Genomic DNA, 27,921 nt, shown 5'->3' on the forward strand with positions numbered 1-27,921 from the left:
CAGCTTGAGACTGCATCTCTGGTTGCCCAAAGAAGGATGCCCTCTCTCTGGAAGTGTTCAAGGCCAGGCTGGATAGGCCTTTGAGCAGCCTGGTCTAATGGAAAACGTCTCTTGCCCATGCCAAGTGGGTTGGAACTAGATGATCTTGAAGGCTGTCCTGGTTTCAGGCCAGGCAGATTCTCTCCTGCCCCCACTGGGGCAAAAAAAATGACACTTCTACAAATGGATTGCAGAAGGGATGGAAAGTTTAAATGGAAAAGCAGTAGGTGTTTTACTGAGAGCTACAAGCATAGTGACAAAAGAAACCCAAATCATACAGAGTCCCTTACAGCATACCCAAAAGCCTCCCAACATTTCCTTTCTCCCCACCTGAGGGTACACCCAACCCCCGCAGGGCTCTTTCTTCCCCTGCTCCACTGTTAGGCTAATCTCAGCCGTCCAGATCTAAGAGCACCTCTCCCCCCTTCTCCTCCACCTGGCATTAGGCCTAGACAGGCCTAAGAGGCCTTGAGATAAGTACCCTTCCATTACCAGATAGAGAGCATCTCCCAGGGGAGCAGGGAGGGGAGAAAGAGGAAGTGCATGGCTTTGCCAATAGATTTATAGGGCACAGGACATTATGGATATGAAATACACCATTTCCTGTGTCCACCCACTGGGTTGGGCACACACCAGAGGTGTATCTTGTGTGGCAGCAGAAGGAAGCACCCAGCCTGAACTGCCAAAAAGGTCCTTTCCAATCCAAATAATTCCAAGATTCCATGATTCTATACCCATGGCAAATGGTATACAGAGCAACTCCTCGTCAGGCTAGGGTGAGCAATTTAAAACCTCGTGTGTGCTTCCAGGCAGCACTAGATAGAGGGGAAAGAAAAAATCTCTCTCTGTATGCTCCAAGACAAACTTTTAGACATTTCAGGGCATAGGTCTTTGTTATGGAGGTTTTATTTATGCTGAATCAGTATGAATCTTAGCAACAGTTTGACGCTCACCCTGCTTGGCTGAAGCGCCCATCTTCTGGGCATGCAGTCAAACTGGTACCAGAAGCCCTGTCTAGTTTAACACTGATCTTATCTACCATCATTTAGTCCAACACATTTGACATCTTGATTTATTTTTATTGTTTTAAAGGTTTTTGGCAAACCTTTGTGATGATGCTGACATCCCCCCATTAAGATTTAAATTTGCTCAATGCCTCTTCAAAACACAGACTTGCAACGTCCATCACTGGAACATTCTGGTGGAGGACACAGTCTCAGGCTGTGCCAGGGTAGGTTTAGGTTGGATGTTAGGAAGAAGTTCTATACAGAGAGAGTGATTGCCCATTGGAATGGGCTGCCCAAGGAGGTGGTGGAGTCACCATCATTGGAAGTGTTCAGGAGGAGACTTGATGGGGTGGTTGGTGCCATGGGTTAGTTGTTTAGGTGGGTTGGATTGGTTGATGGGTTGGACGTGAATCATCATGTCTCTCACGCCTCCAGGTCTCTTCCAACCTGGTTTATTCTATGTAATTCTATGTAATTGCTTGAACAGTTTTCTGTTTCTGCATTTTTGCAGGAAGGGACAGCCCTTAAATTGACCCTCCATGTCAGGAACTATCCTGAAAGAATGGAATTTAATTCCCATGGAAAGAAGCTTAGGCAATCTAATACAGAATTAACCAGGTTGGAAAAGACCTCAGAGATCATCAAGTCCAACCCATCACCTAACATCATCTAATCAACTAAACCATGGCACCAAGTGCCTCATCCAGACTCCTCTTAAACACCTCCAGTGATGGTGACTCCACCACCTCCCTGGGCAGCACATTCCAATGGCCAATCTCTCTTTCTGGGAAGAACTTCTTCCTAACATCCAGACTAAACCTTCCCAGGCACAGCTTGAGACTGTGTCCTCTTGTTCTTATAGAATCATAGAATCATAGAATTGTTAGGGTTGGAAAGGACCTCAAGGATCATCTAGTTCCAACCCCCCTGAATAGGCAGGGACACCTCACACCAGAGCAGTCTGCTCAAGGCCACATTGAGCTTGGCCTTAAAAACCTCCAGGGATGAGGCTTCCACCACCTCCCTGCACAACCTGTTCCAGTGTCTCACCACCCTCATGGGGAAGAATTCTGTCACAGGTTGCCAAAGGTATACCAAATAATACCAAAGGGTAAAATAATACAAAAGAGCCAAATAGAGAATCTGCAATACAGCTACCTTCAACAACTGCCTGCAACAACTGCCTTCAACAACTGCAAGAGTCACACAATGCAAGCACCACTGTATAACATCAGGATTTCAGACTATATAAGAAACTACAAAGAATAGCACACTTGTATGAGACTATTGCACTGGGGCTAGAGCAATGACTTGTACTCTAAATGTAAGTGTTTGCAATTTATATAATCTCCTATTGCCTCTCTTATGTGCTAAAAGCAGTTGCAAAACACATTATCAAGAGCTCATTACTATTGAGTTCCCAGAAAAAAAATCACATAATGAATCCCCAAAGACAGAGGCTCTATTACACATAATGGATGCACTTAAGTCATTCTTGAAAAGACCAGCAAGCTCAAGTAACAGCCTCAGACTGCTAGGTAATGCTTCTCCCTGCAAAAGTTGCAGTATCACAGGATCACCAAGGTTGGAAGAGACCTCAAAGATCATCAAGGCCAACCTGTCACCACAGACCTCATGACTAGACCATGGCACCAAGTGCCACATCCAATCCCTTCTTGAACACCTCCGGGGATGGTGACTCCACCACGTCCCTGGGCAGCTCATTCCAATGCCTAACAACTCTCTCAGTGAAGAACTTTCTCCTCACCTCGAGCCTAAACTTCCCTGGCACAGTTTGAGACTGTGTCCTCTTGTTCTGGTGCTGGTTACCTGGGACAAGAGACCAACCCCCACCTGGCTACAACCTCCCTTCCAGGTAGTTGTAGAGAGCAATGAGGTCTCCCCTGAGCCTCCTCTTCTCCAGGCTAAACAACCCCAGCTCCCTCAGCCTCTCCTCACAGGGCTTGTGCTCAAGGCCTCTCCCCAGCCGTGTTGCCCTTCTCTGGACACGTTCAAGTGTCTCAATGTCCTTCTGATAAATTTATCAATCTGACCATCAGAGGAAGAAAGTTTTAGAATTTTGGAGCCAAAAGGAAGTGCTCTTTTTTAAATCTGTGAGGCTAAAAATCAGGCAGAGTTTGGCCAGGGGCGGTAAAAGCTACCCTGAAGGTCTCTCAACACACAAACACCGCCATGGTGCAAATCCAATGCTGCAATTTATTAAGCTGCTTATCTTTCTCACACCCACCCTCTCCAATATAAATGGAATGGAATGGAATGGAATGGAATGGGATGGGATAGGATAGGATAGGATAGGATAGGATAGGATAGGATAGGATAGGATAGGATAGGATAGGATAGGATAAGAGAATAGAATAGAAAGAATAGAATAGAATAGAATAGAATAGAATAGAATAGAATAGAATAGAATAGAATAGAATAGAATAGAATAGAATAGAATAGAATAGAATAGAATAGACCAGGTTGGAAGAGACCTTCAAGATCATCAAGTCCAACCCATCATCCAACACCACCTAGTCAACTAAACCATGGCACCAAGCACCCTATCCTCCTGAGCACCTCCAATGACGGCGACTCCACCACCTCCCCAGGCAGCCCATTCCAATGGGCAATCACTCTCTCTGTGTAGAACTTCTTCCTAACCTCCAGCCTAAACCTCCCCTGGCCTGAAGCAGCTGCTCAAAGCTGCTGCCCTTGCAGTAGATGATAGATGGAAAGCTGTTATCACCACCTCCAACAGATCCATGCTGATTCCATTTAACGGAAACAGACAACTCCTGAATTCTATTACACTGATGTCAGTAAGATATCAAATGTGCTTTTGCAGTGCCTTCTGAAAAGCTGCAATGCTATCATCCTACAGAGAGTGCATATAAAAAGGAAGAAGAAAAGGAGATTTCAGGTAACACAGGTATTCTTGGTTGCCAGTACAAGTCAGCACTTCAGGAATTCAGGCCAAAGGACAGCGCGTATTAGTTGGTTGCACGTTTGCACAGTGTAAGCCAAGCTACAAGCACATAACAAGTGCAGGGAAAGGAGAAAAACTGGTTGTTGTTTTGTCAAAGAAAATGGTCAATAGCAGAAAAGTAGCACAAAGGAAATACCTTAAGATCTCGCCTTTCCAGATGTAAAAGCTCAGAGCCTCGGATGTCATGGCTGATGAAGATTTCTTTGTACTCTCCCAAACTGAGCAGATCCAGCCAAGCAGCAACTTCATCTGTGCCCCATTTTTGAACTACCAAAGTTAAGAGCAAAACCCCCTTAATTTCTACATGCTCAAATGCATCACAAGCAAACGTTAGGCCAAAGAGAGTGGAAAACAGAGTAGAATTGCCGTGCTAGCAAAGGGAAAGGTTAGAGGTGTCATTTCCACAAGAAAACAGACAATTCCCTTTTTCACATGCAGGTTACAGGTTAGCAGTCAACATGAGAAAGTATCTAAACAAAGCTGGGGTTCATTGCTTTGCAGCCATGCTTTCAGCTTTACTCCTTTCCTCAGTAAAGCCCTTTAAAACGTCACGTCCCAACAACTTCCCATTAAAAGCAAAGACCAATGTTCTGCTTTACGCTATTAACTGATTAGTAGTCCTCCAGCAGGGAGAGCAGAAGCCTTCAAAAACTTAATTAACAGGTAAAATTAAAATATCAACCATTTCTCAGAGGTAGCAATGGCAGCAAGCAAGCCCAGCTTTAATCAACAGGATCTAGCATTCTTAATGCAACAAGTACTGTTTAAAGCTACTGTGTCACATAGGCCATTAAGAAGCTGTCTGTAAAACATTGTTCTCTAAGGTTAGTTGCCCACATTAGTCCTAATAAGGTCACATTTATTGGGGGTGGGGGTGGGAAAAATGAGTTATGCTACTTATTACTGTAATTTTGCAACTTTCAATGCTGATCAGGGAAATCTGAAGTCTAATCTGAAGTCTAAAGCCTGATCAATGACTGCAAGGTTTTGCAGGCCATGACCAGCTGTCCATTAAAAAGACAAAGGTGTAGAAACAGTTTTAGGACCATCTGATCACTGATTAACTCCTGGACATAATCTTCAGGAAGCAAGTTCATGGATAAGAGTAGAAAGAGAGGAGAGTGGAGTTTGTTCAGCTGCTTCTAATTAACAAAATGAGTATCATCTATCTATACTTTGCATTTGATTTGTCTCACTCCCTTAGAAACTTAGAAACCATCTGAAATTTAAGGATGACTGGTTAATTAAACCAATGTGATGAAAGCTATTGTGCACCTTCTGAAACTGCCCTGGAAAACCTGAATTGGAGCTTCACAGGAGGCTTGTACTGCTACCAGTGAATCAAATGTAACCACCAGCATAGAGACAGGTCCTGTTGGATGATAAAACTAGCCAAGTATTGTTGCAGTAGTTCCTTGGTTCACTTGGAACTCTTGGGGCCCTATTGAACGCTTTCCTAATGAAGATGTCATTTAGCACACTCATTTGCACTTTGCTTTACCCTTAGAGTGCATCATGCCACCTTTCATCAAAAACAACCACAAAAATCACATTTCCCCCCCTAATTCTACTATTTTTCTTGCAATGTCAAAACACATACCAGGCTGAGGGCTGCTCTTATGCTTCTGAACTTTCTCTTTTTTAAACTTTGGCACTATGCGAAAGACTGTGCTTCTGTTGTTTCTTTTAGCATAATCCAGAGGGGGGTCCTGCATGAGAGAAGAGATATATTCATCTTTTAACTAACAGAAGACACTGTAGAATAGAATAGAATAGAATAGAATAGAATAGAATAGAATAGAATAGAGTAGAATAGGATAGAATAGAGTAGAATAGAATAGAAGTAGAGTAGAGTAGAGTAGAGTAGAGTAGAGTAGAATAGAATAGAATAGAATAGAATAGAATAGAATAGAATAGAATAGAATAGAAGTAGAATAGAATAGAATAGAATAGAAGTAGAGTAGAGTAGAATAGAATAGAGTAGAGTAGAGTAGAGTAGAATAGGATAGGATAGGATAGAATAGAATAGAATAGAATAGAAGTAGAGTAGAATAGAATAGAAGTAGAGTAGAGTAGAGTAGAGTAGAGTAGAGTAGAGTAGAGTAGAGTAGAATAGAATAGAATAGAATAGAATAGAATAGAATAGAATAGAATAGAATAGAATAGAATAGAATAGAATAGAATAGAATAGAAGTAGAAGAGAAGAGAAGAGAAGAGAAGAGAAGAGAAGAGAAGAGAAGAGAAGAGAAGAGAAGTAGAGTAGAGTAGACCAGACCAGACCAGGTTGGAAGAGACCTTCAAGATCATCACATCCAACCTATCACCCAACACCATCTAATCAACTAAACCATGCAACCAAGCACCCCATCAAGTCTCCTCCTAAACACCTCCAAGCATTTAATTAAATGCTTGAAGTGGTAATTAATTCAGTCTCAAAACAAATAAGACCAGATTTTAACGCCAGAAAGAATAATGTCAGGATTGAACCACATACATACAATCATAGAACTGTTAGGGTTGGAAAGGACCTCAAGGATCATCTAGTTCCAAACCTCCTGCCATGGCCAGGGTACACCTCATACTAGATCAGGTTGCCCAGAGCCTCATCCAGCCTGGCCTTAAAAACCTCCAGGGATGGGGCTTCCACCACCCTGTTCCAGTGTCTCACCACCCCCATGGTGAAGAACTTCTTCCTAACGTCCAACCTGAATCTACCCATTTCTACTTTTGTTCTATTCCCTATCATTCCAGTCCTATCATTATCTGACACCCTCAGAAGTCCCTCCCCAGCCTTCCTGTAGGCCCCCTTCAGACCCTGTAAGGCCAGAATTAGGTCTCCTCGGAGCCTTCTCTTCTCCAGACTGTACAGTCCCAGCTCTCCCAGTCTATCCTCATAGGAGAGGTGCTCCAGCCCTCTGATCATCCTTGTGGCTCTTCTCTGGACACAATCCAGCACCTCCAAATCCTTCCTGTTATAGAGGCTCCAAAACTGGACACTGTACTCCAGGTGAGGTCTCACCAGAGCGGAGTAGAGGGAGAGAATCACCTCCCTTGACCTGCTTCACCTACTGACATGTTTCATCTACTGTCCTAATTTTGAGCCACAAGCTGCCCAGAGCTAAAGCACAGGAAAGATATTTTACCCCTTTCCCATGAGAAAAACAAAACCACTCCACAGATTAAATGGAAATTCTATTTACAAATATATACTAAAGGCATTCAGATGAAAGGAATACACCTGGCCAAAGTCTTCCAGATCCTTCCAGAACCCTTCACCCCACTCACCCTCAGCAGGCCCAAGAGAAACCAAACTGCCCCCCCCACTAGACCCATGGCTAGAATAGAATAGAATAGAATAGAATAGAATAGAATAGAATAGAATAGAATAGAATAGAATAGAATAGAATAGAATAGAATAGAATAGAATAGAATAGAATAATAGAATAGGAGAATAGAGTAGAGTAGAGTAGAGTAGAGCAGAGCAGGAGAGGATAGGATAGGATAGGATAGGGTAGGATAGGATAGGATAGGATAGGATAGGATAGGATAGGATAGGATAGGATAGGATAGGATAGGATAGGATAGGGTAGGATAGGGTAGGATAGGATAGGATAGACGAGACCAGTTTGGAAGAGACCTTCATGATCATCATGTCCAACCTATCATCCAACACCACCTAATCAACTAAACCATGCAACCAAGCACCCTATCAAGTCTCCTCCTGAACACCTCCAATGATGGCAACTCCACCACTGCCCTGGTAAGCCCATTCCAATGGTCAATCACTCACTCTGTGTAGAACTTCCTCCTAACCTACAGCCTAACCTCCCCCGCCACAGCATGAGACTGTGTCCTCTTGTTCTGGTGCTGGTTGCCTGGGAGAAGAGACCAACCTCTGCCTGTCTACAACCTCCCTTCAAGTAGTTGTAGAGAGCAATAAGGTCTCCCCTGAGCCTCCTCTTCTCCAGGCTCAGCAACCCCAGCTCCCTCAGTCTGTCAGGCTTTGACAGGACAAAGTGGCATAGCTGGAAATCCCCTGCCAGCCAAAGTCAGGAGAAAAACCTTGCCCCCACAAAAGCTGATGGCACCTGCTTCCCGAGATGGGGAGAAGAGGGAGAGAAATTTGGCTGTACACTCCCATAAATAGGGAAATACAGGAAAACAGAATAGAATAATACATTAGAATACATAGAATAATCTGGGCCCAGAACTGGACACAGGACTCAAGGTGTGGCCTAACCAGTGCTGAGTCCAGGGCAGAATGACTTCCCTGCTCCTGCTGGCCACACTGTTCCTGATCCAGGCCAGGATGCTCTTGGCCTTCTTGGCCACCTGGGTGCACTGCAGGCTCATGTTCAGCCTACTATCAACCAGTACCCCGAGGTCCCTTTCTTGATTTCCCTTAAGCCGCAATATCTATTAAATAACAATTCAAAACCATTACATTAAAAGAAGGGAACAGAACAAAAAACCTTAAGCTTCAGATGCCCGTTCACAAAAAAGGTCCAACATCATTACTGAAATTGCCCCTCCAGATCATGACAGATTCTCACTTAATCTTCCTCTTCAAAAGAAAGCTGATTTCAATTGGAAACAGAAAGCATTAATCAAACTCACCTCATCGTCGTTTGGTTGAAAAACATAATAAAGCCATGGGATCTCAGCAAGTTTTCTCAACTCTGTTTCCACACTGTGCAAAGCATCAGACAACAGCTCTTCATGAGGAGGCTCTAACTGCTGTTTGCAAACAGGCCAGAAAAACAGCATTTTTAGTTTATTATGATACAGCATTTAAGTCTAGATATGTTAGAATGGAATGGAATGGAATGGAATGGAATGGAATGGAATGGAATGGAATGGAATGGAATGGAATGGAATGGAATGGAATGGAATGGAATGGAATGGAATGGAATGGAATAGAAGAAGAGAAGAGAAGAGAAGAGAAGAGAAGAGAAGAGAAGAGAAGAGAAGAGAAGAGAAGAGAAGAGAAGAGAAGAGAAGAGAAGAGAAGAGAAGAGAAGAGAAGAGAAGAGAAGAGAAGAGAAGAGAAGAGAAGAGAAGAGAAGAGAAGAGAAGAGAAGAGAAGAGAAGAGAAGAGAAGAGAAGAGAAGAGAAGAGAAGAGAAGAGAAGAGAAGAGAAGAGAAGATACCAGAGCAGGTTGGAAGAGACCTTCAAGATCATTGTATCCAACACATCAACCAATCCAACCCACCTAAACAACTAAACCATGGCACCAAGCACCCCATCAAGTCTCCTCCTGAACACCTCCAATGATGGTGACACCACCACCTCCCTGGGCAGCACATTCCAATGGATAACAACTCTCTCTGTGAAGAACTTTCTCTTCACCTCGAGCCTAAACTTCCCCTGGCACAGTTGAGACTGTGTCCTCTTGTTCTGGTGCTGGTTGCTTGAGAGAAGAGACCAACTCCCTCCTGGCTACAACCACCTTTCAGGTAGTTGTAGAGGGCAATGAGGTCACCCCTGAGCCTCCTCTTCTCCAGGCTAAACAATCCCAGCTCCCTCAGCCTCTCCTCACAGCGCTGTGCTCAAGGCCTCTCCCCAGCTGTGTTGCCCTTCTCTGGACCTGTTCAAGTGTCTCAATGTCCTTCTTAAACTGAGGGGCCCAGAACTGGACACAGGACTCAAGGTGTGGCCTAACCAGTGCAGAGTCCAGGGACACAATGACCTCCCTGCTCCTGCTGGCCACACTATTCCTAATGCAGGCCAGGATGCCAGTGGCCTTCTTGGCCACCTGGGCACACTGCAGGCTCATGTTTAGGCTGCTGTCAATCAGCACCCCCAGGTTCCTCTCTGTCTGGGAGCTCTCCAGCCACTCTGACCCCAGCCTGTAGCTCTGCATGGGGTTGTTGTGGCCAAAGTGCAGCACCCAACACTTGGATTTGTTGAATGCCATCCCATTGGACTCTGCCCATCTGTCCAGTCGGTTGAGGTCCCTCTGCAGAGCCGTTCTGCCCTCTAACTGTCCAACATCTCCTCCCAGCTTGGTGTCATCTTCAAATTTGCTGATGACTGTCCCAATGCCTCATCCAGATCATCAATGAAGATGTTAAAGAGGACGGGGCCCAGCACAGATCCCTGGGGAACGCTGCTGGTGACTGGCCGCCAGCTGGATGTGGCGCATGATTCCTTCTGCAGAGACATGGAGTGACAGCCACTGCTGCTGGCCAAGGTTGGGAAGAAGAGGGACTTGCCTGGAGCCCCAGACAGGAGGCAAAATACCACAAATACAAGTGAAGGCCAAAGAGGAAAAGAAATTGGTAGCAAGTGTAAAAAGCTTGAGACTTGGTGACCTACAGGAAATTGGCTTTATTAACACTTGGAGAACCCGATGGAGGTAGGAGTTGGCCTTAAAACCCTAGTCTGAAAACTGTTCTGCAGCTGTTGTGAGAGTCCAACCTGTGAGGATAAGGTAAGGCAGGCAGCTAATCCCTGGTAAAGTTGTTTTGGCTTTATCTGGGGTCGCTGAAACACCATTTTGAGGTAGAGCTGAATGCTGAAATGAGTAACTTGGAATCATTAATAAAGCAATCTGAGCATCAATTTTTCTCTTTGAAGTAGAAGTCCCAAAGCAGCGCAGAACATGTTTTTGAAAGGATATAATCAAGTTGTATCTTAGTTAATATATTTTTGAAATGGAGATGTAAGAGACTCTTTGATCTGTAATGCTGGGAAAAGATTTTGATGTTACTGGGGTTTGGTGATAAATTACAAGTCGCTATTAATTACTAACAAAAACCTCTTTCCTTTGCTTCAGTAGTTGCATATGTTACCACCTTTCAAAGGAGACACTATCTTCAGTGAGATGTTGCTGTTCAGCACAGCAATACTGGAAACATAAACTCCCTCTTGCTATCATGTTATATTACCTTGTAAAGCCCACAGAATTGTGTGCCCACGTGCAGACTCCAATCTTTCTTCTGCCTTCCCATTTTTCCCCCCACTTTGAACAGTCCTGTTAATTTGCAGTACAGACCACTTGCCTTTGAAGAAGTTGCATTGTATTTTCATTTTAAGAAATTAAGTCATCTGTTTTGCATAGATGAATGAAGCAAAGAGTTCTGTCTTTCTCAACTAGCACTCATCTAATAGCTCGATTTTCAAAGGGGAAATGTTTTGTTTTGGGACACAAAAAAAACCCCCTCCCATCTGATGGTGAAAAAGTGCTAAGCATTTGCAGTATTGCTCCTGGTATAAACCTGAAGAATGGAATGGAATGGAATGGAATGGAATGGAATGGAATGGAATGGAATAGAATAGAATAGAATAGAATAGAATAGAATAGAATAGAATAGAATAGAATAGAATAGAATAGAATAGAATAGAATGGAATGGAATGGAATGGAATGGAATGGAATGGAATGGAATGGAATGGAATGGAATGGAATAGAATAGAATAGAATAGAATAGAATAGAATAGAACAGAACAGAACAGGTTGGAAGAGACCTTCAAGATCACCGTGTCTAACCTATCATCCAACACCACCTAATCAACTAAACCATGCAACCAAGCACCCTATCAAGTCATGAACACCTCCATTGATGGTGACTCCACCACCTCCCCAGGCAGCCCATTCCAGTGTACAATCACTCTGTCTGTGTAGAACTTCCTCCTAACCTCCAGCCTAAACCTCCCCTGGTGCAGCTTGAGACTGTGTCCTCTCATTCTGGTGTCGATTGCTTGAGAGAAAAGACCAACCTCTTCCTGGCTACAACCACCCTTCAGGCAGTTGTAGAGAGCAAGAAGGTCTCCCCTCAGCCTCCTCTTCTCCAGGCTAAACAATCCCAGCTCCCTCAGCCTCTCCTCATAGGGCTTGTGCTCAAGGCCTCTCCCCAGCCTCTTTGCCCTTCTCTGGACATGTTCTTCTTAAACTGAGGGGCCCAGAACTGGACACAGTACTCAAGTCATACCAGTCCCTTCAATTAAAATGAACTTTTCACAGAATCACAGAAACATTCAGGCTGGAAGAAGACCCTCATGATCATCAAGTCCAACCATTAACCCTACTCTACATGGCTCACCCTTGAAACATATCCCCAAGCACCACATCCAAACATCCTTTAAGCACATCCAGGGTCATAGTTCACCTTCAATACACTGTAAACTTGTAAACTTGTGCTCAGTTCCAGGCTGGAACTGCTTTTCAAAAAGTCAGAATGGAAATAGTGCCTTCAGAAGAAACCTAGACAAAACAGAGGTCCTTACAGCATGTCAAAAATCCCAGTTGAAGGAAAAACAGCAACAAACAAATCACAGAGAAGCTGAATGGGGGAATACAAATAAATGTGTTTTGTGACCTTACCAAAGGAACTCTTCCTACTAGCAGAGATTCTGTTTCATTATGTAGGGCCTTCACATTGACAGCTATCTCCATGGCAGTGTTTCTGGTAAGGCTCTGGGGAATAAACATCATGAAGAATTATTGGAAGTGATGCAAGTCAGACTGACAATAAGTACTGGGGCTTACAGCACAGATCTTATGTGTCTTCTCCAAGGAGAAACACATCAATTCAGCACTGAAAATAGAAAACAGAAATATAGTCTCTGTTTACTGTCATCTCCTCAATTTCATTTAATATGACCACATGCAATACTGAAGATCAGCAAGTGACCAGCCACCTGTGAGATGAAATCACAGTTTTCATGGATGACAAAGGCCAGCAGGAAAGTTGTGGGCCCATTTAACAGTGAGTGTTGATCTGAATTGTTCACCTTATGATTACCAGAATGAAGCTGTTAGGCATATTTTAAGAAGTAAAAGGTAATTAATGTATTTACCATACATAAATTTACATTAGATACAGACAGCCTCTACCTAATTAACCTTTCTTGAGTTTAATCCCTAAAAGCACTCAGACTGTCTAGTGTGAAAAGAGAAATCAGGAAATTCATTTCCTCTCACCTCCTCTGCATTCTCTGCATAACACCTGGATAACAATTCATAGTATCATAGTATCAGTCAGAGTTGGAAGGGACCACAAGGATCATCCAGTTCCAACCCCCCTGACATGGGCAGGGACACCCCACACTACAGCAGGCTGGCCACAGCCTCATCCAGCCTGCTCTTAAACACCTCCAGGGATGGGGCCTCAACCACCTCCCTGGACAACCCATTCCAGGGCTTCACCACTCTCATGGGGAAGAACTTCCTCCTCACCTCCAGCCTGAATCTCCCCACCTCCAGCTTCATTCCATTCCCCCTAGTCCTCTCACTACCTGAGATCCTGAGAAGTCCTTCCCCAGCCTTCTTGTAGGCCCCCTTCAGATACTGGAAGGCCACAATTTCTGTAAATGCATCCAAAAGAACTGACCTTTATGTAGCTAAAGCACTGTTCAGCTGTTGTCATGCTTCCAACTCTCTGTCTGGGGACATGCCTACACAGTTGTCTGCAAGCAGATATGAGCTTACTTTGCCTACTGTTTTTGCTGCTTGCTGAGTTGAGTGTGGTTTACTTGTGCTCAGAACTGCATCACCTCACTTGATTTAATAACCACTTCTGCATCACTTCAGGATGAGCACCCCTGGCTCTAGACCCCTGATGCAAATGGAGCAAATCCTTTCCTGCTTCCAAAAGGCAACAGATATACTTTTACCATGCCCCTGATCCAAACTCTTTATTAGAATAAACCTTTCAGCTGCTCACTCCTCCTTGCAACAACATCCAGGAGGTCTGCATTTCAAGTGTCATTTAATGTTCCTTTCTAACATGCACCATTCACAGAAGAGAGTATCAGCTGGGGAGGATGCTGATGAAGGCAGAAACTGCAGCTACTGCCTTCTCAGACATCATAGCAACCTAACACCAGGATGAGACTTTCCTTTTAAATACTCTTCTGTAAAAGGACAGTTATCCTAACTCCCATCCCTGGTATTACTAATAAACTTCAGAACATCTAGTTGTAATAGGGGCTCCAGAACTGGACACAGTAGAGGTGCTGGAACGTGTCCAGAGAAGGGCCACAAGAATGATCAGAGGGCTGGAGCACCTCTCCTATGAGGACAGACTGAAGGAGTTGGGGCTGTTCAGTCTGGAGAAGAGAAGGCTCCGAGGTGACCTAATTGTGGCCTTCCAGTATCTGAAGGGGGCCTACAGGAAGGCTGGGGAGGGACTTCTCAGGATGTCAGGTAGTGATAGGACTAGGGGGAATGGAATGAAGCTGGAGGTGAGGAGATTCAGGCTAGATGTGAGGAGGAGGTTCTTCCTCATGAGAGTGGTGAAACCCTGGAATGGGTTGTCCAGGGAGGTGGTCGAGGCCCCGTCCCTGGAGGTGTTTCAGACCAGGCTGGATGAGGCTCTGGCCAGGCTGATGTAGTGTGGGGTGTCCCTGCCCATGGCAGGGGGGTTGGAACTAGATGATCCTTGTGGTCCCTTCCAACCCTGACTGATACTATGATACTATGATTATGATCTCTATCAAATTCATTGGCTATTGGGTCTTTCCCTATGCATATGAAGGACTGAGGCTCCATGCTGCTATAGAGAGCAGCACCTTTGCAACCAGAACTAATTTTCCCTTGACTTTCACCTTAAAAAAAGATTGCAAAAACCAGGGAGAAGATTCAGCAGCCATGCATCTGTTTAAGCAATTTGATTTAAATTTGAGCATGTGTGTTTATGGTTAGGAGTCTTGTTTCTCAAAAGCCTCAAGGATTATCATCCAGCTTCTTTTACTGTGGGGACATGTCACTAGCATATGCACACGGATATTAGAGCTTATTTACTTATAGGTAAAACTCTGTCCTTCCTTTACCTCAGGAAACCTTGGGTTGGCTTTATTTAATGCATGTGAACATGCATTGACAGCATGAGCAAGCTCCTGCTCCAAGAGGCCATGTATTTTTGCTGCTTCACAGATCCTGCAAAAACATTTAAGAAGAAATACAGAATTACTTCTCATCTTCTTCAAAGAGTAAGTCTTAAGAATGTACAATTTGATCAGATAAATAAAACATACAATTGCTCAAAAAAAATACAGACCTTTAAGATAAAACATGAAATGCAAGCATCTTTTCAAGCAATGCAGCACCTCATACTAATTATATCCATAACACAGATTATCTATTCTGCTATGAAATGTAAGACACATTTAATTGTCAATGGAATGGAATGGAATGGAATGGAATGGAATGGAATGGAATGGAATGGAATGGAATAGAATAGAATAGAATAGAATAGAATAGAATAGAATAGAATAGAATAGAATAGAATTAATCAGATTGAAAAAGACCTTCAAGACCACCAAGCCCAACCTATCATCCAACACCATCTAATCAACTAAACCGTGGCACCAAGCACCCCATCCAGTCTCTTCCTAAACACCTCCAGTGATGGTGACTCCAGCACCGCCTTGGGCAGCACATTCCAATGGCCAATCACTCTTTCTGGGAAGAACTTCTTCCTAACATCCAGCCTAAACCTCCCAAGGTGCAGCTTGAGACTGTGTCCTCTTGTTCTGGTGCTGGTTGCCTGGGAGAGGAGACCAAACCCCATCTGACTACAACCTCCCTTCAGGTAGTTGTAGACAGACAGAAGGTCTCCCCTGAGCCTCCTCTTCTCCAGGCTAAGCAACCCCAGCTCCCTCAGCCTCTCCTCATAGGGCTTGTGCTCCAAATCCCTCAGCAGCTTTGTTGCCCTTCACTGGACACGCTCCAGCAACTCAACATCTTCCACATCTATGCATGCATTTGCATGAATAATTCAGCCTTAGTGTGTAGGTCTGCAATCCAAACTTACTAATTTTATTGTACCTGGTAATAAGTTCTTCTGCAGCTTGTGAGCACAGCTGGATCTGTGCAACTTCTTCTTCTGTAGCCAAATCAACAGCCTGCTGAGGGTACAAGGGAGATCGAATGACAGGTTTACAGGAATCAAACTTCTGCTTGTCTTCCCAAGACTTCAAGGTGTTTTCAAAGGCCTAATCAAAATGAATTATGCATTCAGTTCATAGCACTTAAAAGTATTCTTACCTATTAAGAATTCTAATGGTATATACCTTTTAGTTTGTATAAAATCAGTTGAACAAATGAACAGCTTCTAAATTTAACAGAAGTAATATCACATAACAAAATCACATTATAAAAGCCTCTTTATCTCCTTCTCATTCTCAAAGACAGGAATGGAATGGAATGGAATGGAATGGAATGGAATGGAATGGAATGGAATGGAATGGAATGGAATGGAATGGAATGGAATGGAATTAACCAGGTTGGAAGAGACCTTTGAAAACACCAGCAAATTTCATCAGTAAATTTGCTGATGACACCAAGCTGGGGGCAGGAGTTGATCTGCTGGAGGGTAGAGAGGCTCTGCAGAGGGACCTCAACAGGCTGGACAGATGGGCAGAGTCCAAAGGCAGGAGATTGAACACATCCAAGTGCCAGGTTCTGCACACTGGCCACAACAACCCCATGCAGTGTAACAGGCTGGGGTCAGAGTGGCTGGAGAGCAGCCAGGCAGAGAGGGACCTGGGGGTACTGGTCGATGGTAGGCTGAACATGAGCCTGCAGTGTGCCCAGGCAGCCAGGGGGGCCAATGGCATCCTGGCCTGCATCAGTGTGGCCAGCAGGAGCAGGGAGGTCATTCTGCCCCTGTACACTGCATTGGTTAGGCCACACCTTGAGTACTGTGTCCAGTTCTGGGCCCCTTAGTTTAGGAAGGATGTTGACTTGCTGGAATGAGTCCAGAGAAGGGCAACGAAGTTGGTGAGGGGTTTGGAACACAAGCCCTATGAGGAGAGGCTGAGGGAGCTGGGGTTGCTTAGCCTGGAGAAGAGGAGACTCAGGGGTGACCTCATTGCTTTCTACAACACCTTAATGGGGGTTGTAGACAGGCAGAGGTTGGTCCCTTCTCCCAGGCAACTAATACCAGAACAGGGGGACACAGTCTCGGGCTGTGCCAGGGGAGGTCTAGGCTGAAGTTTACGAGGACGTTTTACACAGAGAGAGTGATTGCCCATTGGAATGGGCTGCCTGGGGAGGTGGTGGAGTCACCATCACTGGAGGTGTTCAGGAGGAGACTTGATGGGGTGCTTGGTTGCATGGTTTAGTTGATTAGGTGGTGTTGGATGATAGGTTGGACACGATGATCTTGAAGGTCTCTTCCAACCGGGTCTATTCTATTCTATTCTATTCTATTCTATTCTATTCTATTCTATTCTATTCTATTCCATTCCATTCCATTGTATTCTAGTCCAACCTATCAAAAAGCATCTTCCAAGACAGTAAGAACACAAAGACAATGATAACACAAGAACATTTTGAAGGGCTAGAAAGATCCAAGTCTGAAACTAATGCAGGACTCAAATCTGAAAAAAAAAATGGTGAGGAAAAGTAACAAATGTACTAAAAGAGAGTTGAAATGCTATTAACACCATCCTACATGCAACATCTAACTAGTGGGTGAGGAACTGAGAGGCAGTAACACCTTTCACATGTGAATCCTAGACAACCTTGAACTCTCCAGTGTTTTTGTGACTAGGTTTTGCTTGGCTCTCTTCTATTTGAGACTGGGACATGGGGGAATGGGAGGATGGTGCAGCAGACACGCTGGAGGGAAGGGAGGCCATCCAGAGGGACCTGGACAGGCTGGAGAGGTGGGCACAAGCCAACCTCATGAAGTTCAATAAGAGCAGTGCAGGGTCCTGCATCTGGGTCGAGGCAATCCCAGGCACAAATACAGGCTAGGCAAGGACTGACTGGAAAGCAGCCCTGAGGAGAGAGACTTGGGGGTGCTGGTGGACAAGAGGCTCAACATGAGCTCTCAGTGTGCACTTGCAGCCTGCAAAGCCAATCAGATCCTGGGCTGCATCAGGAGAAGTGTGGCCAGCAGGTCAAGGGAGGTGATTCTCCCCCTCTACTCAGCTCTGGTGAGACCCCACCTGGAGTACTGTGTCCAGTTCTGGAGCCCCTATTACAAGAGGGATGTGGAGGTGCTGGAACGTGTCCAGAGAAGGGCCATGAGGATGAGCAGAGACCTCATGACTGGAGTAGGGAGGACATTGCTGCCCGCTGCAGGCTTGAACTCACGACCTTCCCATTAAGGGTCTTACGTGCTACCAACTGAGCCACATCCTGGCGTCTTGATCATTTTTACTCTATAATAATAGGAATAATGGCACTAGTAGAATTGATAAAAGCTCTCAAAGCTTTGTCACACCAGCTTATGGCAGAAATAACTGTAAGTAACTACATGAGTTATATGAATAGCTGTAAACCAGCTCTGTAAGGACTATGTCTGTTCACGTTATAACTGAATCAAAGCATTACAGAGCCCTATGTTAGTAACAGTGTCTCTTAACACACTTTCTGCAACATACTCTGTCTCGTGTTAGCATCTGAGCTCTGTTTTTATGTATGATCTTAATAACTCCTGGGGGCTGGATCCATGCCTCTCCATCCACTTGCACTGGAACCCCTTCATCACCAAGTATGGTGATCTTCACCGACCGACACTGGAAAAGAACACACACATTATTTGACAGAGCAATAAATACGGAGGAAACTGACAGGCCACCTGAAATATGTTGATTACCAGGGGCTTGTGGCTTCCTTCCAGGGCTGTCTCAAGGATGAAACCCTTTCATACTTCATTCATCACTGGAGACAATTTGTTACCCGTTAAAATTCAAACAATGTCAGCGCGTTATTAATGTATAGGGTGGCGGCCATCAGGAGTACCAGCACTTGCCAGCAGCCCAAAACTGATGCCAAACATGTTGCATGCTTTCAAGGAAGAAAACAAACCTGAGCTATTCTGTGGTGCTGGAGTTTGATGACTCTTGAAACTGCCATCTGCATGCTGCCAAACACTGCAACGACTTCTAAGATTTTATCGTCAAATGATGGAGCCCCAAATATCTGAAAGGGAAAGAAAATATGCCACTTTTAAATGGTGAAGCCAGTGCTGAAGGTTGTATGTTCAATGAAACACAGGTTCATTTCCAAGATTTAAATACTCTTATATACCACTTACATACAGCTACTTGAAGGGAGGTTGTAGACAGGTGGGGATTGGTCCCTTCTCCCAGGCAACCAGCACCAGAACGAGACACAGTCTCATGCTGTGCCAGGGGAGGTTTAGCTTGGATGTTAGGAAGAAGTTCTTCACAGAAAGACTGATTGGCCATTGGAATGGGCTGCTCAGGGAGGTGGTGGAGTCACCATCATTGGAGGTGTTTAGGAGGAGATTGGATGGGGTGCTTGGTGCCATGGTTTAGTTGATTAGATGGTGTTGGGTGATAGGTTGGACTCGATGATCTCAAAGGTCTCTTCCAACCTGGTTAATTCTATTCTATTCTATTCTATTCTATTCTATTCTATTCTATTCTATTCTATTCTACTCTACTCTACTCTACTCTACTCTACTCTACTCTACTCTACTCTACTCTACTCTACTCTACTCTATTCCTTACTGTAGAACAGCTACACTGTCTCTCCAAAGTCATATAAGACAGCATAGACAATGGGCAAACACTATTTGCCCATTGGAATGGAATGAAGCTAGAGGTGGGGAGATTCAGGCTGGACTTGAGGAGGAAGTTCTTCACCATGAGAGTGATGAAACCCTGGAATGGGTTGGCCAGGGAGGTGGTTGAGACCCCATCCCTGGAGGTATTTAAGACCAGGCAAGATGAGGCTCTGGCCAGCCTGCTCTAGTGTGGGGTGTCCCTGCCCATGGCAGGGGTGTTGGAACTAGATGATCCTTGTGGTTCCTTCCAACCCTGACTGATACTATGATACTGTTTGAAGACAGAAGTGTTGATACCATTTTAAATATCTGAATGATGAGCTTTATCTTTTTATAGGAAAGATAGCATGCTTCAGCATGCAGACTGCTTTGCAAAGCAAGATGAAAGGCCAATTCAAAAATGCTTGGTGAAATGTGCTTAATATCTAAGAGGTTCTTGAAGTTAAGAGGCAGAATGGTGTCTATTTTTCTCAGAAGTGTTTATCTTGTGCTCTGAATTCTCCAGAAAGCAACATCTGAGCCCATGCTCAGCTCTGTTAAACATTCAGCATTCATACTGAAGAGGACCTTGTTTGCACTGTATACAATTATCCACTGTAAACACAAGAACTGCCTCTATATGGAACAGATATTTTGATATCCAGCCAAAATGTTGTATTGCCATGAGCTTATGCAAAGCACAGGAAGTCTGGTGTGTGCCATTGCCACCTGGTGTCCTACAGGGGAATCCAGCCATGCCACAAGACAAGTCTTAGTCTGGAGTTCAGCTGGGTCTGGCAGGAGATACTAAGGTCAACTGAAGATACAACTGTTTCATCCTGATATGCAACAGGGAGCAATGAGGAGGGAAAGTCACTGCAGGAAATCACGCCAGTAACAGTTCAACAGGTAGAGAGGTCACCTGTGAGTGGTATTCTACCTCAGCTGGCACCATGGGCAGAATAAACCATCAGAGATGCCCAAGACCAGACCAGAGAAAATCCCTGACAAGGGCTCAAAAGTCACAGCCAGTCAGGACATGTCTCCTGATAGAGGATTTCTGTGAGGTGAAGAATAAGAGAGTGCAGATCCAAGACTGTCTAATCTAGCCTGTCTGCAGCAATGGCTCAGGAAGGGAGATGACAGGGAACAAGTTGAGGGACATGACAAGGAACAAGTTGAGGGACTTTGGTCCTTGCTAACCACCAAGTCTTCACTCCAGTGCATTAAGCAGCGGCTTTGGCCAGCAGGCTAACAGGGGCTTTCTCAGGGAAAGTGCTGCACACCACAATTGCCGTAGTTACATGCCACATCCAGGTGGCACTTCCCTTCAGAGCATCCCAGGACTGCTGAATGGCAGCAGTAAGACTGCTCCAAGTTGTAAGATATTAAGGTATCTGCGTAATATATTAAGGTATCTGTGTCCAGTTCAGGACCCCTCAGTTTAGGAAAGATGTTGAGTTGCTGGAAGGTGTCCAGAGAAGGGCAACAAAGCTGGGGAGGGGTTTGGAGCACAAGCCCTGTGAGGAGAGGCTGAGGGAGCTGGGGTTGCTTAGCCTGGAGAAGAGGAGGCTCAGGGAAGACCTTATTGCTGTCTACAACTACCTGAAGGGAGGTTGTAGCCAGGTGGGGGCTGGTCTCTTCTCCCAGGCAACCAGCACAAGAACAAGAAGACAGAATCTCAAGCTGCACCAGGGGAGGTTTAGGCTGGATGTTAGGAAGAAATTCTTCACATAAAGAGTAATTTGCCATTGGAATGTGCTGCCCAGGGAGGTGGTGGAGTCACCATCACTGGAGGTGTTTAGGAGGAGATTGGATGGGGCACTTGGTGCCATGGTTTAATTGATTAGATGGTGTTGGGTGATAGGTTGGACTTGATGATCTCGAAGATCTTTTCCAACCTGGTTAATTCTATTCTATTCTATTCTATTCTATTCTATTCTATTCTATTCTATTCTATTCTATTCTATTCTATTCTATTCTATTCTATTCTATTCTATTCTATTCTATTCTAACATTTCTTAGGAGACATGAGGAAGGGGGGAAAAGGCATCTTAAAATATTTTAGAAGCTTATTGAAAAGAATATTTAAAACCCAGAATACTACCCCCACTAAATTATCAGTCACTAAATGTCACTTTAGGCCTCATTGTCTGAATCATCACTTAGATAAAAATTGTTTGAAGAACAAGAGACAAAATTCAGGCATAAGTTGTGAGTGATTAATTATCCTTGTCTACCTTACTTATTGTCAGACTGCAACAAACAGGGATGTATGCCATAAGAAACCTCATTCACATCAGTTTGTAACACAGTATAAAGGGAAATCATTTGTGTTTGTTAGTTTCTGGAAAGACTCATAGAAAACCTTAAAGAAAAAGGGAAATCATTAAGCCTTATTATGAACATTCTGCTGGAATGGACACAAAGGAAGTCAAAACAGTCTCCCTGACTAAGGGTTGCTATCCAAAGTACAAGCTACTATTTATTGCTGCATTTCCACAGAAGATTACTTCTCTTAAATGCTACTCACATCATCTTCTTTGGTTCCACCCCAGAAATTAGTCCCACCAGCATAGCTGGGAATGTTTAGCACAGCTATGCCCTGCAGGCTTGGAAGAGGGATGTACTGTCCATCACACTGTAATGGATAAAAGCTCATTCAGTATACAGATAAATGTGACACGAGTAATCAGGCATTTTTTTGGCACTTGAGGCTTCAAAAGAGCTAGCAGGAGAGGACAGTCATTAACAGGTTTAACATAAGGCTATTCCCCTATTCCCTCCATGCTGTGAAGCACCTCTAGCACAGTCCTCCTCTGCCCAATCTTAGCACTGATTTTTGCAGAGCTGAAAACTAAGTAGATACTGCATGCTGGAGTACGTACAGCAGAGGTGTTCCATGACTCTTTAAATCAACATTTTCACATCCCTTACTCTGAGCTCTCAGACCACACTCTATCAGGGATCAAAAATCTTTTTGCAAAGAAGTAAACTGTCTTCCTGAATGCACACAACAAGGTTCCTGTGGACATTACCGAAAGCTTCATTTACCCATTCAGTAACTAGTCTTCCATCCCATATCAGCAGCCCCCAAACTGCAATGCATTTGATAGTTAGATAAATTCATTAAATGGAGTAAAAACAACATTAAAAAGAAATCAAGCATTTCTGGCATAGGCACAAACATGTCATTAAATATAAGAAAGTTCTTCACAGAGAGAGTTGTTAGCCATTGGAATGTGCTGCCCAGGGAGGTGGTGGTGTCACCATCCAGGCAGAGAGGGACCTGGGGGTGCTGGTTGATGGTAGGATGAACATGAGCCAGCAGTGTGCCCAGGCAGCCAAGAGGGCCAATGGCATCCTGGCCTGCATTAAGAACAGTGTGGCCAGCAGGAGCAGGGAGGTCATTCTGCCCCTGTACACTGCACTGGTTAGGCCACACCTCGAGTACTGTGTCCAGTTCTGGGCCCCTCAGTTTAGGAAGGAGGTTGACTTACTGGAACGAGTCCAGAGAAGGGCAACGAAGTTAGTGAGGGGCTTGGAACACAAGCCCTATGAGGAGAGACTGAGGGAGCTGGGGCTGCTTAGCCTGGAGAGCAGGAGACTCAGGGGTGACCTTATTGCTCTCTACAACTACCTGAAGGGAGGTTGTAAACAGGCAGAGGTTGGTCTCTTCTCCCAGGCAGCCAGCACCAGAACAAGAGGACACAGTCTCAGGCTGCGCCAGGGGAAGTTCAGGCTGGAGGTCAGGAGGAAGTTTTACACGGAGAGAGTGATTGCCCATTGGAATGGACTGCCTGGGGAGGTGGTGGAGTCGCCGTCACTGGAGGTGTTCAGGAGGAGACTTGACAGGGTGCTTGGTTACATGGGTTAGTTGATTGGGTGGTGTTGGGTGATAGGTTGGACGCGATGATCTTGAAGGTCTCTTCCAACCTGGTTTATTCTATTCTATTCTATCCCTGGAGGTGATCAAGAGGGATTAGATGTGGCACTTGAAACTGTGGTTTAGTTAGTCATGAGGTGTTGGGTGATCACAGAATCACCAAGGTTGGGAGAGACCTCAAAGATCATCAAGTTGTGGTGGGTTAACGCCTTTTTCTGAAAACAAAAGAAGAAAGCAGGGTGGAGGGCTTGCGGGTACTTTACCCTCCCTGCAGGGCATTTCCCCCTGGGAAAGCTGAGTCTGTTCCACTCGCCCCTCCCTGCCCAGCTAGGGTATAAAAACCAGGACATCATAGCTGCTGGATCTCCTTTTTGGCTCCTGCCTCTGCTGCATGAGAGCTACTGCAGCTGCCCTCCTGCTCCTCAGCCACATGGTCGGACCTGATCCTTCTCCCTGCTGCCTCCGCACCTCCTCAGAGAAAGACTGGTTTTGTATTATTCTTTTCTGTCCCCCTCCCATCCATTCTTGTTCCTTGCCCTTGTGAACCTTTTTTTCCCCTGTTATTGTCATATATATATAATTTGAAGTAAAAATTATTTGCCTCTCTACTTCCAAGCCGACTCCAGATTGTTGTTTAGTGGATTTACTCCTTACCCTTTTTTTTTTTTTCCCTCTCCCTGTTTGGAGGGAGGAGGGGGGGAGTGGGGAAGAGATTCTCAGCCTTTTCCCCATTTGAGCTTTTAACTCTCAGTTAAGGCTCAAACCACTACACAAGTCCAACCTGTCACCACAGACCTCATGACTAGACCACGGCACCATGCCATGGTTTAGTTGATTAGATGGTGTTGGGTGATAGGTTGGTTTCAATGATCTCAAAGGTCTCTTCCAACCTGGTTAATTCAATTCAACTCCTATTCTATTCTATTCTATTCTATTCTATTCTATTCTATTCTATTCTATTCTATTCTATTCTATTCTATTCTATTCTATTCTATTCTATCCCATCCCATCCCATCCCATCCCATCCCATCCCATTCCATTCCATTCTATGAACTGGTAGGTGAAATTGCCTTTAAGGAGATCATGATGCAAGTTACTAGTCCCTCAAAAGGATCTTAAAATTATACAAATAGAAATCCTCCAGAAACAAGGATAAAATGCACAGAATTTTATCAGCAGGTGAAAGAGATGCAAAATTGCTTCTCGAATCTGCTTAGCGTTCTGATTTAATCTCGGTCACAAGACAGAAGTTAACATTTCAATCAAAATGCCACAGCATCCAAAATATGCAGTGATATTAAGGAATACTGCATCACAGCAGGAAGTCTGTCACCCAGGCCTGAAACTGGTGATTTTTGCTTTTCCAAAGCTGTGCACCTCATCACACGCTCCAGCAGAAGGCTGATACCGTGCGAAGCAAGGCTCGATGTGAAATTCTTACTCAATGGTTTACTTCCAGAAATACTCAAAACTAATTATGCAAAGGTCAGATTTGAATGCCTTATTAAAATCTTACTTGCCTCTTATTCAAAATAGCCTTAAATTAGAATTCTGTCTGCAGCATCCATAACATTCTTTCCTGTCATTATATTTGCTAACTGCTGCATAATTCCTTGATAATTGCTCAGCACTTAAATAACAGCAATCTGCGACGAGCAGACAAAACCCTCTTAAATCTCAAAGGTAGTGAGACAGTTCCAGCACTTTTAAAATATTCTCTCAACACTGTGCCCCTGTACTCTGCATTGGGTAGGCCACACCTTGAGTACTGTGTCCAGTTCTGGGCCCCTCAGTTTAGGAAGGACATCGAAACACTTGAACGTGTCCAGAGAAGGGCAACAAGGCTGGTGAGAGGCCTTGAATACAAGCCCTATGAGGAGAGGCTGAGGGAGCTGGGATTGTTTAGCCTGGAGAAGAGGAGGCTCAGGGGAGACCTCATTGCTCTCTACAACTACCTGAAAGGTGGATGTAGCCAAGAGGGAGTTGGTCTCTTCTCTCAAGCAACCAGCACCAGAACAAGAGGACAAAGTCTCAAGCTGTACCAGGGGAAGTTCAGGCTGGAGGTAAGGAGAAAGTTCTTCATTGAGAGAGTTGTTAGCCATTGGAATGTGCTGCCCAGGGAGGTGGTGGAGTCACCGTCCCTGGAGGGGTTCAAGAGGGGATTGGACGTGGCACTTGGTGCCATGGTTTATTCATGAGGTCTTGGGTGACAGGTTGGACTTGATGATCTTTGAGGTCTCTTCCATCCTTGGTGATTCTGTGATTCATACAAGTGTCATGTTTGATATTTTTAGCATGAAGTAAAAAGAGAAATCATCTATGTTTTCTGTCAAAACAGAGCCTAGATATTCTTTGGGTGAAAATAACTGCAACCATCCCATAGTCTTTTCCTTCATTTGATAATCCCTTATATCTCCCTTAAGTTCCTGGTATGACAAAGATGACTTAATCAGAACTTAATTATTATTATTAGAACTTACTAAAAATTAGGAATTTAAATTAGAACAAATTAGAACTTACTAAAAATAACCAGGCTTAGAGAATTTACACTGCACTTGTTGTTGCTGTGATGATCTTGTTTCTTTTGTGTGCCTTTCAAACACCCTATTGGAGACGGGTTCCAGTGGTGTAGCTGGGCCTCTTGTGTTTCCCATTCAGAATCCCCCTTCTTCTGTCAGGGGTTTTTGTTTAAGATAATCTGATTTTTTATTAAGATTATCTGTGCATTCTCCCAAGCTTCCAGATAGTTTAAAATGAGCCTGAAGGATAAGGACTCCTTATCTCCTTCCTTCTGTTTAGTGTATGCTCATTTAACCCCACCTGGAGTACTGCCTCCAGTTCTGGAGCCCCTATTACAAGAGGGATCTGGAGGTGCTGGAAGGTGTCCAGAGAAGGGCCACGAGGATGAGCAGAGGGCTGGAGCACCTCTCCTATGAGGACAGACTGAAGGAGTTGGGGCTGTTCAGTCTGCAGAAGAGAAGGCTCCCGGGTGACCTCATTGTGGCCTTCCAGTATCTGAAGGGGGCCTACAAGAAGGCTGGGGAGGGACTTCTCAGGATATCAGGTAGTGATAGGACTAGGGGGAATGGAATGAAGCTGGAGGTGGGGAGATTCAGGCTGGCCATGAGGAGAAAGTTCTTCACCATGAGCGTGGTGAAGCCCTGGAATGGGAGGTGGTTGGGGCGTCGTGTCTGGAGGTGTTTAAGCCCAAGCTGGATGAGGCTGTGGCCAGCCCGATGTAGTGTGGGGTGTCCCTGCCCATGGCAGGGGGGTTGGAACTAGATGATCCTTGTGGTCCCTTCCAACCCTGAATGATGCTATGATACTATGATACTTTGTAATGAATGGAGAGAAGCTGGGTAGAATTTGGTAGGATGGGTTAAAATGTAGTTTTGTTACTTTGACCTATTGTGTGCCTGAATTACATGCATGCTAGTAGAAAATAGCCAATTAAGATGTGTCACCTTTGCTTTCAAAAAGCCTATATGACCCTGCTGTATAACATAATAAACGTCTTTGCTTGCTTACATATGGTCCTGAAAGCATTCACCATGAGAGTGGTGAAGCCCTGGAATGGGTTGTCCAGGGAGGTGGGTGGGGCGCCATCCCTGGAGGTGTTTAAGCCCAGGCTGGATGAGGCTCTGGCCAGCCTGATCTAGTGTGGGGTGTCCCTGCCCATGGCAGGGGGGTTGGAACTAGATGATCCTTGTGGTCCCTTCCAACCCTGACTGATACTATGATACTATGCTACTGTCTTCTCCTTTGACGCAACGAACATTAAGAACAGATCCTAACCATATATATATTTTTAACCCCCATCCTGTAATTACAGGAAACATTACACTGAGTGTTTTATTTAAGTACTGGCATTTTACTCAAAACCAAAAAACCCACCTGAGGAATCCCTACATAGCACACTTCTACACGGCACCTTTTCAGGTTGGTTTAAGGTTGACCGCAAGAACCTCCAAAAGCTTCTAGAGGAAGCCCAAATTCTCTGCTACATATCATGGAAGGAAAGAAAATCCTCATTCTGCCAATAAACAAAATTTACCTCCAGCTGAACTTTTTGCTCTAAGTTCTTGTAAGTCCTCTGCAGTAGCTCTTTTGTGCCAAGAACGCCATACCACATCATGTTTTTCGTCCGACTTCTGCAAACAGGTGAACAAGAATTGCATGTTGAAATACACTGTTGTCTTGTATATGTGAAAAAGTCAATGAATTCAAGCAAAGAGAGATGGAAAAGCGAAAAGAATATGGAAACATCCTGGTTCTGTCACTGACAGTTACATTACCTGCACTTTTCAGGGTGCTCTTCTCGCTTGTTGTTAAATTCTAGGGAAATTTTTGCATCTAACCCAATTCCAAAGTAGTTGTTCATGACACACTTTTCTGAATACCCCTCCCTGTTAGAAGAAAAGAAATAATGAGGAGTACAAGTGTGCAGTATCTGGACACTTTAAGATTGATTGTGGTTTGTCTCAGAACAGACACACCAACCAAGAGATGTTCAGTCTGAATCTCTCTGAGG

General features: G+C 44.5%; 1 protein-coding gene across 1 annotated transcript in view; it reads right to left on the minus strand.

Annotated features, from left to right (window-relative positions):
• Positions 1-27,822, minus strand: part of LOC137460964 (diacylglycerol kinase eta-like) — a 35,215-nt gene extending 7,393 nt beyond the window's left edge. Inside the window, exons 1-11 of the mRNA XM_068170959.1 lie at positions 27,686-27,822; positions 27,445-27,541; positions 22,038-22,145; positions 18,802-18,915; positions 18,375-18,509; positions 15,808-15,974; positions 14,811-14,916; positions 12,361-12,453; positions 8,653-8,772; positions 5,636-5,744; positions 4,172-4,302 (exon numbers count right to left, since the gene is read on the minus strand). Of these exons, the coding sequence (XP_068027060.1) occupies positions 4,172-4,302; positions 5,636-5,744; positions 8,653-8,772; positions 12,361-12,453; positions 14,811-14,916; positions 15,808-15,974; positions 18,375-18,509; positions 18,802-18,915; positions 22,038-22,145; positions 27,445-27,541; positions 27,686-27,771 (1,266 nt within the window). The 5' untranslated portion in view covers positions 27,772-27,822. The remainder of the gene's footprint in view (positions 1-4,171; positions 4,303-5,635; positions 5,745-8,652; positions 8,773-12,360; positions 12,454-14,810; positions 14,917-15,807; positions 15,975-18,374; positions 18,510-18,801; positions 18,916-22,037; positions 22,146-27,444; positions 27,542-27,685) is intronic.
• Positions 27,823-27,921: the final 99 nt, after the last annotated feature.

This window comes from Melanerpes formicivorus, unplaced genomic scaffold (assembly GCF_026170545.1).
Source record: "Melanerpes formicivorus ecotype bairdi unplaced genomic scaffold, bMelFor1.0.p_v2 SCAF_950, whole genome shotgun sequence".
NCBI lineage: Eukaryota > Metazoa > Chordata > Aves > Piciformes > Picidae > Melanerpes > Melanerpes formicivorus.